The sequence below is a fragment of the Myotis lucifugus genome, unplaced genomic scaffold (assembly GCF_000147115.1).
Source record: "Myotis lucifugus unplaced genomic scaffold, Myoluc2.0 scaffold_14, whole genome shotgun sequence".
NCBI lineage: Eukaryota > Metazoa > Chordata > Mammalia > Chiroptera > Vespertilionidae > Myotis > Myotis lucifugus.
In genome coordinates this window covers 11,531,702-11,544,565 of record NW_005871062.1, presented here as the reverse complement: position 1 = coordinate 11,544,565, position 12,864 = coordinate 11,531,702, and the positions used below count along the sequence as shown (strand labels likewise).

Genomic DNA, 12,864 nt, shown 5'->3' with positions numbered 1-12,864 from the left:
GCCCCTGCCCACTGATTTTTAGAGAGAGCGGAAGAGAGCAGGAAAGACAGAGAGAAATATCAATGTGAGAGAAACACATCGATTGGTTGCCTCCTGTATGCACCAGGACTAGGGCCTGGGCATGCCCTTGACCAGAATCGAACCCAGGACCCTTCTAGCCGCAGTCAACGCTCTATCCACTGAGCCAAACTGGCTAGGGCAAAAGAAGAGCTACTTTTAAGTCTAGAAGATGTGTACCGAGGTCTACCTTCCCTACCGGACCGCAGCCCAGGCTCCCATATTTGGTGCCTCTTTTGGATTCACCGTCTTCAGTCTCTGTCTACTTTCCAATCTGTACTCCAGACTGTGGGCTGAAATAACTTTGAAAAACTTGCCCGAGAATCTCCAGGACTCCCAATTGCCTCCAGAATAAATCCTTCCCCGGCTGGGCAGCCACTCCCCAGCCCCTCTCTGCCACACCCCGGTGGTCCAGGCCTTGCTGGCTCTCTCTGTGCCGGACACTGTGCTTTTAGGTCTTACTAGCCCTGGCCAGTCCCTCCTCCTGTAACGGCCTTGCCTTACCTCCTTTCTCCATCTGGCCAATGGTTGTCCTGTTAAGCCCAGGCCCAGTGTCACTGCTGCTCCATCAGCTTCCTGACCCAAAGTGGAATTTCTTATTCCACTCGCCTGGTCCACCATGGCACCTACAGCACAGGTGTATTATATTACTATCAATCAATTATACGACCTTTTTTCTGTACAGTTGGATTCTGTTTTCATTAATTAGGGTAGGGGCAAAACCTACTTCTTACCATCTTTGTTTCCAGAGGCTGTAGAACACAGCAAATGCTCTATCTTTGGAAGAAACAGAGGAAGTCACATACCAGGGAATTGCTTACACAGCGCACAACTGGTGATGAAAGGATTCAGCCGGTAGGTGGGTAACTGGCCTAACTGGCTTCAAATTCCTTCTTTTTTAAAAAAATATATTTTATTGATTTTTTACAGAGAGGAAGGGAGAGAGATAGAGAGTTAGAAACATTGATGAGAGAGAAACATCGATCAGCTGCCCCCTGCACATCTCCTACTGGGGATGTGCCCGCAACCAAGGTACATGCCCTTGACCGGAATCGAACCCGGGACCCTTCAGTCCGCAGGCCGACGCTCTATCAACTGAGCCAAACCGGTTTCGGCTCAAATTCCTTCTTACACATTATCACCCGTGAGCAACACAGCCACTTAACGAAATAGAGAACTCTACCTTGTTCCACGGACGGATATGAAAGAGTGGAAAAGCAACCCAAAATTTCTACCAGAGGACCTCTGCTTTTCCCTCTTGTAAATACAGTTTTGTTTGGACAGGGGAAAAGATTCTGTTGCTGAGACTATAGTTTAAAATGCACTGGTTTGGATGGCCTAGCCCTAGTCCTTACCTATCTCCTGCCTATGTATCTGTAAGAACTTCTTCCTAATTAGTTTCCCAGCTGATAATTTTTTCTTCCTCCATCCAACTTGCATATTGCATATTTGAACTATAAAAGTTTACATGGAACATGTTAATTACAAAACAGAATTGTATAATAAACCAAACAAACCAACCACCCAGTCCTACAACTAAAACACTCCTGGTAGCTTACATCTCCCTGCATCTACCTCACTAGTCTGAACGCTGTGCCTGATACCTGGAGCTAATCACCGTCTTTCACTTGGAACTTTTCATTCTATAATCATGCATTGCTTGACAATGGAGACACATGCTGAGAAATGTGTCATTGATGATGTTGTCGTTGTGCGAACATCATAGAGTGCACTTACACCCACCTAGATGGTATTGCCTACTTCACACCTGGGCTGTATGGTTTAGGCCAGTGATGGCGAACCTTTTGAGCTCGGCGTGTCAGCATTTTGAAAAACCCTAACTTAACTCTGGTGCCATGTCACATATAGAAATTTTTTGATATTTGCAACCATAGTAAAACAAAGACTTATATTTTTGATATTTATTTTATATATTTAAAGGCCATTTAACAAAGAAAAATCAACCAAAATAATGAGTTCGCGTATCACCTCTGACACGCGTGTCATAGGTTCACCATCACTGGCCTAGACTCTAGGCTATAAACCCGTGCATCATGTTACTCTACAAAACAACATGAGATTAAATCAAGCTCAAGAGAAAATGATTCAATCAAGAGACTCCATGAAGAAAAGATGTATGGGGCTGCTGCTGGTGTGACATGGCACACTTTTACAGCAAACTTTTTATAAGTAGAAAGAGTACATTCTAGAATAAGAATATAGTAAATACATCAACCAGAACAGTTGTTTATAGTATTATCAACTCTATGTGCTGTATATAATTGCATGTGCTATTCTGTTATGGGACTGGCAGTGCAGGTGTGTTTACAGCAGCATCACCACAAACACATGAGTAATGCGTTGACACTATGACAGGTGGGAGACAGCTTCCACTATAATCTTACGGGACCACCATGTATATGCAGTCTGCTGACTGAAATGTCGCTCTGCTGCCTGTGACTATATATGCATGTGTATATGTGTACACATACACACACATATGTTTATATATATATATTATACTCTGTGCTAGAATATATTATTAATATTTAACTTGGATACATTTAGATAAAGTAATTTTACAGAAAGTGTGGCTAAGTGTAGAAAGCCTCACTGTGCTAAATACTTTTTTCATGCTTTCATTAGGAAAAAGAAACCTTTCTATTTTATTTTTGTCTAGATCAGTGGTTCTCAACCTGTGGGTTGCGACCCCTTTGGGGGTCGAACGACCCTTTCACAGGGGTCACCTAAGACCATCGGAAAACACATATATAATTACATATTGTTTTTGTGATTAATCACTATGCTTTAGTTATGTTCAATTTGTAACAATGAAAATACGTCCTGCATATCAGATATTTACATTATGATTCATAACAGTAGAAAATTAGTTATGAAGTAGCAACGAAAATAATGTTATGGTTGGGGGTCACCACAACATGAGGAACTGTATTAAAGGGTGGCGGCATTAGGAAGGTTGAGAACCACGGCTCTAGATCCTGTTTGTTGCTATTACTAATAGATATACGGCCCTCTGCATTTTCACATTTCCACTGAAGTATTAATGTTTGTTGAATGAGTTATTGCTGCATATGAGACTATATTATATGTTCTGGAGAAGACAAAGAAATATAAAAGATGGCCTCTGCTTTAAGATGCCTATGATTTAATTGGGAAAATAAGACATAATTATGTCAAAATTTACGTGGGAAACATCAGGTTCAAAATTAATCTGTCCCCTGGCTGCCAAGGAAGCAATTCCACTGTCAAGAAAGTGATGAGAAAGGTACCAAATACTAAAATTGGAAATGCTGAGTTCTCAGCTAAATCTGATTACACAGCTTGGTTAGAATGTTCATTTTTCCAATGAGGCAACATGGAAGTCAATACCCTGAGATGTGAGTCGGGTGAAGACGGATGCCATCGGACTGGTGCAGAAAACAGGCATTCAGGAGCCGGGTACAGAGTTCTGTGAGCAGCTATGATCCGGTAGCGTTTATAGCAGTAGTGGGGGTTGGGGGGTGGAAGTCAGGGACTAGCAATGAAGCAGGGATTCTCTGTTGAAAATGAGCAAGCTGTGTTCTACATTGAGGAGCAGACCTGTCCAACTGGAGTGGGAGGTGCTTGGGGGAGGGGGGCACGCTAAGGGAAAGGTGTGAAATTTAGGTTAGGGCCTGACTGAAACTGGCAAGGAAGGGCAGGTTTGGATTTCATCTTGCAAGTGGTTGCATTGAATTATTTGTCAGCAGGGAAGTTTATCTGGCTACTAGAGCCCCTTTAAGAAGCTAACATCATTTCACAAGGTTGAGCGCGTGCTACCCTACGACCTAACATCCATTTTTATAAATGCACATATGCACTGGTGTACTAAGAATGTGCATTGCTGCCCTGACCGGTTTGGCTCAGTGGATAGAGCGTTGGGCCGTAGACTGAGAGGTCCCGGGTTCGATTCTGGTCGAGGGCATATACTGTATGTTGGTTGCAGCCTTGATCCCCAGTAGGGGGCGTGCAGGAGGCAGCTGATCAATGTTTCTCTCTCATTGATGTTTCTAATGCTCTATCCCTCTCCCTTCCTCTCTGTAAAAAAATCAATAAAAGTATATTTTAAAAAAAAGAATGCATTGCTACATTTCCCACAATAGCAAAGCACTGGAAACAATCTGAGTTGTTCAGCAGGAGAAGGGGTAAGGACTGTGGTATGGCATCCACTGGAATACTATGTAACAACAAAATAAACCGGCTAAGCATCAACAGGGGTGAATCTTGGAATCACAATACTGAGTGAAATAACATGTTCCAGGAGATACATATGGCACTACTTTTACAGACTTCCAAAATCAGCAAAATCAACTCTATGTATAAATATATGTAGACTTAAATTTTGACTTATTTATTCTATGTTTTTTTGTTTGTTTAATCCTCACCTAAGAATATTTTTCCCATTGATTTTTAGAGGCAGTGGAAGGGAAGAGGAGAGACAGAGAGAGAAACATTGATGTGAGAGACACAGCGATTGGTTGCCTTCTGCGTGCACCCCAACCGGGGCCAGGGAATTGAGCCTGCAACCGAGGTATGTGCCCTTGACTGGAATTGAACATGGGACCTTTCAGTCCATGGGCTAACGCTCTATCCACTGAGCCAAACTGGCTAGGGCAATTTCTTCTACTTTTTAAAGAATATATAGTAAACTCTATTCTTAGAAAAGTAGTCAAGTGCTGCACAATGTTTTTGTCAAGGACTGATTACATCTATGACAGTGGTCCCACAAGAAATGGAGCTGAAATTTTCCTATCGCCTGGTGACATAGCCATCGTAGCATCATAGCGCAAAGGCTGCAAAAATCAACAGGGCTGAGGTTGCCATGGCAAACAGCTTTAAGCTGGGTGTGGATGCGGGTGACACTGGGGTGCTTCTAGAGGTGTGCCTGAGGAATTAGCTAATGAGGAGTGCATAGCTGAAGAAGAGGCCAGAGAAAAAGAACCGGCAGAAGAAAAAAGAAGGCCCAACCCCCAAGGAAATTCTTAGTGAAAGCTGTTAGCAGAAGCTTTTGCAGATTGCATCAAGCTCCTTAAAAAGTTTGAAAACACGGACCCCAACACTGAAAGGTTTTCATTAATAGCAATGTTCATGATGCCTTACGTACTTGCAAGCAAATCTCTGATTAAACAAAAAGAAAAAGAAAAAAAGAAACAAATGAAGTCAATGACCATGGACATATTTCTGAGGAGCGACCCCCCTCACAGGAGGAGCCTCGGGCAGGCCTTCTGGAGGTGCTCCAGAAGGCACTGCTATCGTAGGTGACAGCTCCCGGAGTGTCACAGCCCCGAGGACACTGCAGGGGGACCAGGGGCGGACACGGAAGACACATCTTGATGATCCTGACCCTGAGTAGGTCTAGGCTAACATGTGTTTTTGTCTTAGTTTTTAACAAAAGGTTTAAAAAGTAAAAAAATAAACTTAAATAGAAAAAAAGCTTATAGAATAAGGATATAGAGAAACAATATTTTCGTACAGCTGTATAATGTGCTTGTGTTTATCACTGTGTTACAGTTGCCTAAAGTATTCAGTACAGTATCTGTTGTTAAGTGGTGCGAGATTGTATATATATTTGTACAACCTTAGAAGGTGCAATAAAGGCAGAAGCAGTCTAGACAGAAACTTTCCCATCAAAAAACCAAGAGCTAACACCCATGCCTGTAAACGCCCCAATGAACTCCCTAATAAGGTGAAAACAAAACCTTGGTTGAGTTTAGCTCTAGCCATCTGGCCCTGAAATGTGTTACTGTCATTTTTATCATGATTGTAGCTGGGAAATAACCCACTGAGTTAAATGACCTTTTCTCTTCCACTCATTCTCTTCTGATAAAGTTGCACCCGTCTTCCTAAAAGAGACCACATGGTATAAAATTTGAGGCAGAAGCAAGCCATATTAGCTTCCAATAAAAAAGTGTAATTCAACTTTATTAGTATGAAATATTTTAAGATAATTTATTATTTGTGATCCAAGTGTATGATTCTCAAATACGAAAGGGCTTTAACATAATCATAGAATCATTTAATAAAACCCCGAGAAAAGCAGGAAGGCACTTGCTCTTTTTGGTGTAGAGATACTGTACTTAAGATAATGTTTCGCCGGCCATCTCTTTGATGGGAGTGTGTTCTGCTTCCCTTCCGTCGGATTCCTCTCACTCAAACTCGACTAGAGGAGCTTGTCTGTTGGCCTGAGCGCCTTCTTTGTAGAGCACTCTCTTGATCGTGCCGTCCTTGGGAGCCTTTATGGTGTGCTGCAGGGACAAAGACACGGCCGGCTGTCACACTAATGAGGACCGAGCACGTACCGAAGTCAGAGTGAAAAACGAAGCCAACTGCTTTGATGTTTTGTTGTCTATCAGTGTTTCCCAACCTTGTTCATGTCACAGAACAGAGAAAATAACATGTGCATGGTGTGCCAGTGGGCGGACACACCTGCAGCCCACTCAAGGGCACCGACTAGGAAGCTCCCCACCTTCACAGTAGAATCGCGCCTGGGAAGCTTTTAAAAAGCTTTGGGCCCCTTTCTGGGAGATCCCAGTTCAACGGGTGCAGGGAAGTCGTTTTGAAAAGCTCCCACGTGTGGCTTACAAAGTGTGGCCAGGTCTGAGAACCACTGGCCTTTAATTTCCAACCACGTGAAAACCTAAAGAGCTAATTGAATGTGACTGAGGTTTTCACGTTGACACTGAGCGCTGGCACCCTAGGTTTGGCCCTGGAAAACACCCATAGCTAATACTCAGTAGGGCTACTGCCTGAATCTAAGATATTAATAATTTCATTAATTTCAGAATCAAACGACGGGTGCGATTTCACAAAATTAAAATGAGAAGAATGTTTGTTTGTTTTCTGCAGTTAATGCTTTATCAGCCCATGGCTCTTAATATGTAAAATGGCCTTAACTTACTAAATAAGGGAAAAGAACAACTAGGTCTGCTAACCGCCCACCGTTTACCTGGCAACTGACCTCACGATTGCACGTACTTACTTCCATCTTCATGGCGATCATGACCATTAGAGAATCTCCAGCTTTGACCTTGTCTCCAGCTTTTACGAACACCTAGAGGTCCAGAGGGACAAGTTAATCCTTGGAAACACAGAGGTCCTCTGTGGTCCACAGAGCTGATACACAAATGAACATAGCGGACGCATGAGTCTGCGGTTGTCCTGTCTGCCAAAGACAAAGGCACCATCGGAGACCTACAGGGCAGCCTGGCATCGCTGGCACTGTTGTCAGCGGGAGGCCCTACTTGGTTTCCCATTCCCACCCCCAAGCCATCTAGTTTTCCTTGAAGCAGAGTAATATGTCTCATATATCTTGAGACCCTTTTGTATTTTCCATGGGTGTACAGACAAGACACACCACCCATGTACATGGACAGCAGTGTGGTGATTGTGGAGGGAGGCAGGGTGGGTGGAGGTGGAAGGGGGTATAGAAGAGATAAATGGTGATGTAATAAATAAGTAAATACATACATACATACATACATACGTACCACATACATACATACATACATACATACCACCAACTGGGGAGAACTACTATACTTGAATGTCTTCACCATAGTCAGAGTAGGAGGCCTTGCTCCTCTTGTTCCTCTGTTTGTCTAGTTTTTAGGTTGTCTAGGACATAGTGTTTCAGGTCCTCTGGCCCAGTGCAGTAAATGTATAGACTATCTTCAGGTGAAAGAATTATACTTATTGGCAACCCCAGAAAAATCTCTCTATTTTCCTTTTTACATGTATAAATGAACTCCTGTAGCCCGTATGGTCTCACTGTTTGTTTTTTGTTAACAGAGTTATCAAGGATGTTTGGAAACACAGTAAACTTAGGCTCTACAGTCAAGGTGCAGAACCAAAACTATGAAAAATGAGAAGGAGCCTTGAAAGCCCCCCAAATCTGCAATGCTGGGTGAGGCCTTCGTGTCAGAGGAAACCAATGGTCTGGGTTTAGGGCCCAGTTTTGGGGAAAACATGCATCTTTACATGTAAGACCCTGTTCTGCACCCTGTTCTGCCCCCTGTGCAGCAAAGCCCACGTCCTGGGAGGCCGGTGGGGACTGAGAGTGAATGAGTTAGAGGCAGACCGGAGTCTCCAGCTCACACTGCCTCTCAGGCAAACATTTCCAGGGGTGAAGACATTTCCACTCAAACTACTTAAACAGTTTTTTCTTCTTTTTTTGAAGTGGTACCAAGAAGACACAGTTGATTTTTAAGACTTAAATGAATTTGAGGGGATGCTACTACATTCAAGTATTTAAAAGGAGACTTCTGACCTATTACCACTTGAGGGTACATCAGTATGGATCTCAACTCTGGATACATACTGCACTCAACACCAAACCACATTGTTCTCCACCAATACCAGTCTTCCACATTTTAACACTGATGCAGTTAGTACATTAGAGAAAATGTCACTATTCATGATAAATTGTTGTTAAATTTAACAGTACAAAACAGTCCTTTTGCCCTGGCCGGTGTGGCTCAGTTGGTTGAGCATCAAGGTCACCACTTCGATTCGTAGGCAGGTCACATGCCTGGTTTGTGGGCTTGATCCCCAATAGGGGGCATGCAGGAAGAAGCTGATTGATGTATCTCTCTCTAGTTGATGTTTCTCTCTCTCCCTCTCCTTTCCTCTCTCTCTCTTTAAAAAAAAGTCAATGAAAACATGTTTTAAAAAGACAGCCCTTTTGAATAATGCTTGGTGAATACTCTTATTTTAATCATAACAAGACAATTTAAATTATTTGTACTTTTATGGAAATTCCCATTTTCAAAATTTTTGTTAACAGTGTTTATTGTACATTAGGTAAATTGGTATTATCACTGATGACTGTAATATAGAACTTGAATCTATCATAGAGTCCCTTGATTTCTTGGAATGAATGCTTTCCAATGAGTGACATTTAGAGAGGAGAAAAAGAACATATATGGCATAGTTCAGCAAAGACGTCTATTGGGCCTTATTGGGCATTATTCTGCACACGTTCGCATGGTTACCTTCTCAATGGTTCCAGTCATGGGCGCTATTGCTCCTCCCTGAGTTCCTTCTGAGCTCACTGACAAGTATTTGGGGACTGGAATGTCAAACTGAACAGTTCCTTCCTATAAACAGGAAACAAACCAGAAATGAAACCAATATCTTGTTCCTGTAATTTTACTAATATACCTGACGTGATTATTTTCAAGCTATCTGTTAAATGTTAGTCATCTTTAACACCAGGGTTCTAATCCAGCTTTGTGACCTTGAGAAAATTACTAAACTCCTTGGTTTTGGTTCCCATTATGCAGGGGTAATGGTATACAAGCCTCAGAGGGGATGCAAGGGATTAAGATATATCACTGTTGGTAAAAGACAGCCACTGTCTGGAAGCTATTTTTAGTAACATCTCCGCCATCAGGTGCTTCGTCTGAGGGAGGAACTGTTCTTAATAATTATATTTATATAATTGTCACAATAACCTTATGAGGTAGGTATTGTTATTATTCCTGTTTATAGATGAGGGAACTGAAGACCAAAGTCACACAGCTGCTCAGTGGTTTGAATTTGAATGAAAGCAGCTTCATATTCCAGAATGTCAGCTCTTCGCCACTCACTATCCTGCCCCTCCCATCATAGGGTCACAGCACACTGACGACAGGAAGGAATGCCTGGCAAAGTGAGAACATCCTCGACTCCATAGACGTTACTTCATCACTAAGGGCGCCTCCTCACTAAGGACTGTGATCTGTGAGATGGTTCCCACATGTGAGAAGACTGAAGAGACCACAGTATAGTTGATAACCCATGCGGAACCCTAAGGTCTCTTGATAAACTTCTAGCCAAATCCATGCAAAGCCTGCCTCAATCATCTGCCAAGAGAACACCTCTCACCCCACTCCCTTCCTACTGACCACCTTGCCCACAGGGAACATCTGGTCCAGCTCCTCTCCCAATGGCCACCTCCTCCCAAATCCCCAGGGTTTCAAGTATCAGGAGGATGGCGGTTGGGGAAAGGGTTAAGGTATCAAATCCCTGAGAGAACAGGCCCACTGAGCAGGGAGATATTCTGACAAGAAGGGTGTAAGGACATGTTTCAGAATTAAAGGAAGAAAATGAGTATGTGTCTATCAATGAGAATCTGTGTGAACAAAAGAAGAAGAGAAGGCTGGAATATGGCAAAGAAACAGAGCGGAGAGGGAAACACAGAAGAGATTGAAGGAAGTGGGTCTTTCTAATCCCCTTGTCTCTGGTCAAGCAATTTTCTCCCAAACACCAACAGAGTTATTACAAAGAAGAGAACTTACCACAGAAAATAGGTAAATTGTGTTTTCCAGGATAATTAACTTAGTTTTACTAGAAACTCCATTTATAGAACATTTCAAGTAAGTACAGTCTCCCTCACTATGAAGATCACCAAGGACTTGGAAAGTTTTATCTCCAATCTGAAAAAAGAAGAAACAGAGAAGATCCTTAAAGTAAATGAACAATACTACATAATTAATACAATCAGAATTCATTTCAAAAGGTAACAGGTCAAATGTTTTTTTTTTAAAAAAAGTCACGTAGAAACTTTCCCCTTAAGATTCATAAACGAAATGCTCTAGGTAGAAATGTAGTAAGATAATGAAAGGAAAGCATAGTTACATGACATATTCATAGCACTCACAATGCCACAGATAAAGGTTCATGCAAGAAGAGCAATACACGTGAAATAGAAGTATAAATCAAACAAAATTATTAAAATTTTGTTGGATATATATATATGTATATAAAACATGTTTGCATTCATTTCTGAGTTTCCAAAGTCAAGTTTAGTTTTCCTGTGCCAAAGTCAGTAGTGAAAAAAGCCAGAACCACATAATTAGATGGTATTTCTTTTATCTCACCAGCATGTAGATCGTATTTATGGGTTTCAGTTATGATTTAAGAAGATAAGTTAGCTGGATACTGATCACAATTTTCTCTAAGAGAGAGAGTTCCAAAGAACAGATTTTACACTTAATCTTTCAAGGCAGCTGGCAAAAGGACATGAAACCATTCTGTTTTAAAGAATGTTTTCTCTCATATATACTCAAACAAAATTCCCCTTACATACAGAAAATCCATTTAAATCTCTCTCTTTATTTTTCATCTCAATTCCCCTGATGTTAGTGTCAAAATCCCGCAGCTACTCTTTTCAAATATATTATGTAGGCTAAGGTGAAATAGGTTATACTGCAGTATTTATACACTGCTTTCATCTATCCTAAATTAAATATGCGTTGTAACCCACTCAAACGGCCATTTGAAACTTGGCAAAATTCTCAGGACATAAAGGTTAGATTGGGAACAGTTTTGTTTAAAGATTTACAATAGCACATTGTAAATTTGTGAATGTAGTTCCACGAGCAGATTAGAACAAATCTGCCAATTTACCATTTGTCAAGGGACAAAAAGGGGTCCCCAGACCAGTATTATATAAAATTTATTATATAATATTTAAAATACTTAGAAAATTCTCAATGTTGGGATATTGAATGGCACAGAGACTCCCCAGATACCTTTAGGAAAACGAAGTTATTTTAAAAAGGGAATGAAGAGTCACAGGGGGGTAAAGTACAGCACAGGGAACACAGTCAATAACATAATATTATAATAATGCTGTATGGTGCCCGATGGGTACTAGGCTTATCAGGGTGATCACTTTGTAAGTTATCTAAAAGTCTAATCACTTTGTTATATACCTAAAACTCATATGATACTGTATGTCAAATGTAATTGAAAAATTTAAAAGAGAAAAAAGGGAAAAAAAAGTACCAATATGAATTACAACTCTTATAATTAAGTGAGGTAGACTTCCCATAATTTTTCTGACAGATAGAAAGAAAACCACTGTGTCTCTCCAAATGTTGGGCAGTCTAAAGCTTATCATTAATAAACCCATTTTGCAGGATTTGAAACCTCTTAGGTCTTATTAAAACTAGAGCCCGGTGCACGAATTTGTGCACCAGTGGGGTCCCTCGGCCTGGCCTGCGGGATCGGGCCAAAACCGGCTCTCCAACATCCCCCAAGGGGTCCAGGATTGTGAGAAGGTGAAGGCCAGGCCAAGAGACCCCACCAGTGCACGGGGCCAGGAAGGGATGCGGGAGGTTGGCCAGCCAGGGAGGGACTGTGGGAGGGCTCCAGGGTGTGTCTGGCCCATCTCGCTCAGTCCCAATCAGCCGGATCCCAACAACAAGTTAACCTACCGGTCAGAGCGTATGCCCCCTGGTGGTCAGTGCACGTCATAACGAGCGATTGAGTGACCTTAGCATATCATTAGTATATCACACTTTGATTGGTTGAACGGCCGACAGGATGACCGGACACTTAGCATATTAGGCTTTTATTATATAGGATGATTTATTCAATTCTCTGAATTTGTACCTTACTATGGGAATTTGCTTGAGTTCTCACATTGTTGTTTAACTCCTTCAGCATTTCATTTTGCCAGTGTAATGGACTTCTTTTACTTGAGGGCTAGTATAAAAATTTTGACTGAAGATTCTCAAAGAATGACCTTGGATCACTTGGGGTTCTTTCAGGGGATCCATGAAATAAAACTATTTCATAATAATACTAGTGTAATTTGCCTTTTTAACCCACATTCTCTCATAAGTATACAGTGGAATTTTTAGAGATGCAAAGCATGCGATAATGTTATCACTCTGTGACAATGGAATGTGTACTTGTGTAATCTTAGGCTCTAAACTTGTCTCAATTTATCCTACAACTCAACAATAAAAAAAAAATCTGATTTTTAAAAAATGGGCAAAG

The 12,864-nt window shown here is 41.5% G+C and overlaps 1 protein-coding gene across 1 annotated transcript in view; it reads right to left on the bottom strand.

Moving 5' to 3' along the window:
• Positions 1-5,997: 5,997 nt before the first annotated feature.
• MCCC1 (methylcrotonoyl-CoA carboxylase 1) overlaps positions 5,998-12,864 on the bottom strand; it is a 55,245-nt gene continuing 48,378 nt past the window's right edge. Inside the window, exons 16-19 of the mRNA XM_006084871.3 lie at positions 10,374-10,511; positions 9,087-9,191; positions 7,076-7,147; positions 5,998-6,341 (exon numbers count right to left, since the gene is read on the bottom strand). Of these exons, the coding sequence (XP_006084933.2) occupies positions 6,243-6,341; positions 7,076-7,147; positions 9,087-9,191; positions 10,374-10,511 (414 nt within the window). The 3' untranslated portion in view covers positions 5,998-6,242. The remainder of the gene's footprint in view (positions 6,342-7,075; positions 7,148-9,086; positions 9,192-10,373; positions 10,512-12,864) is intronic.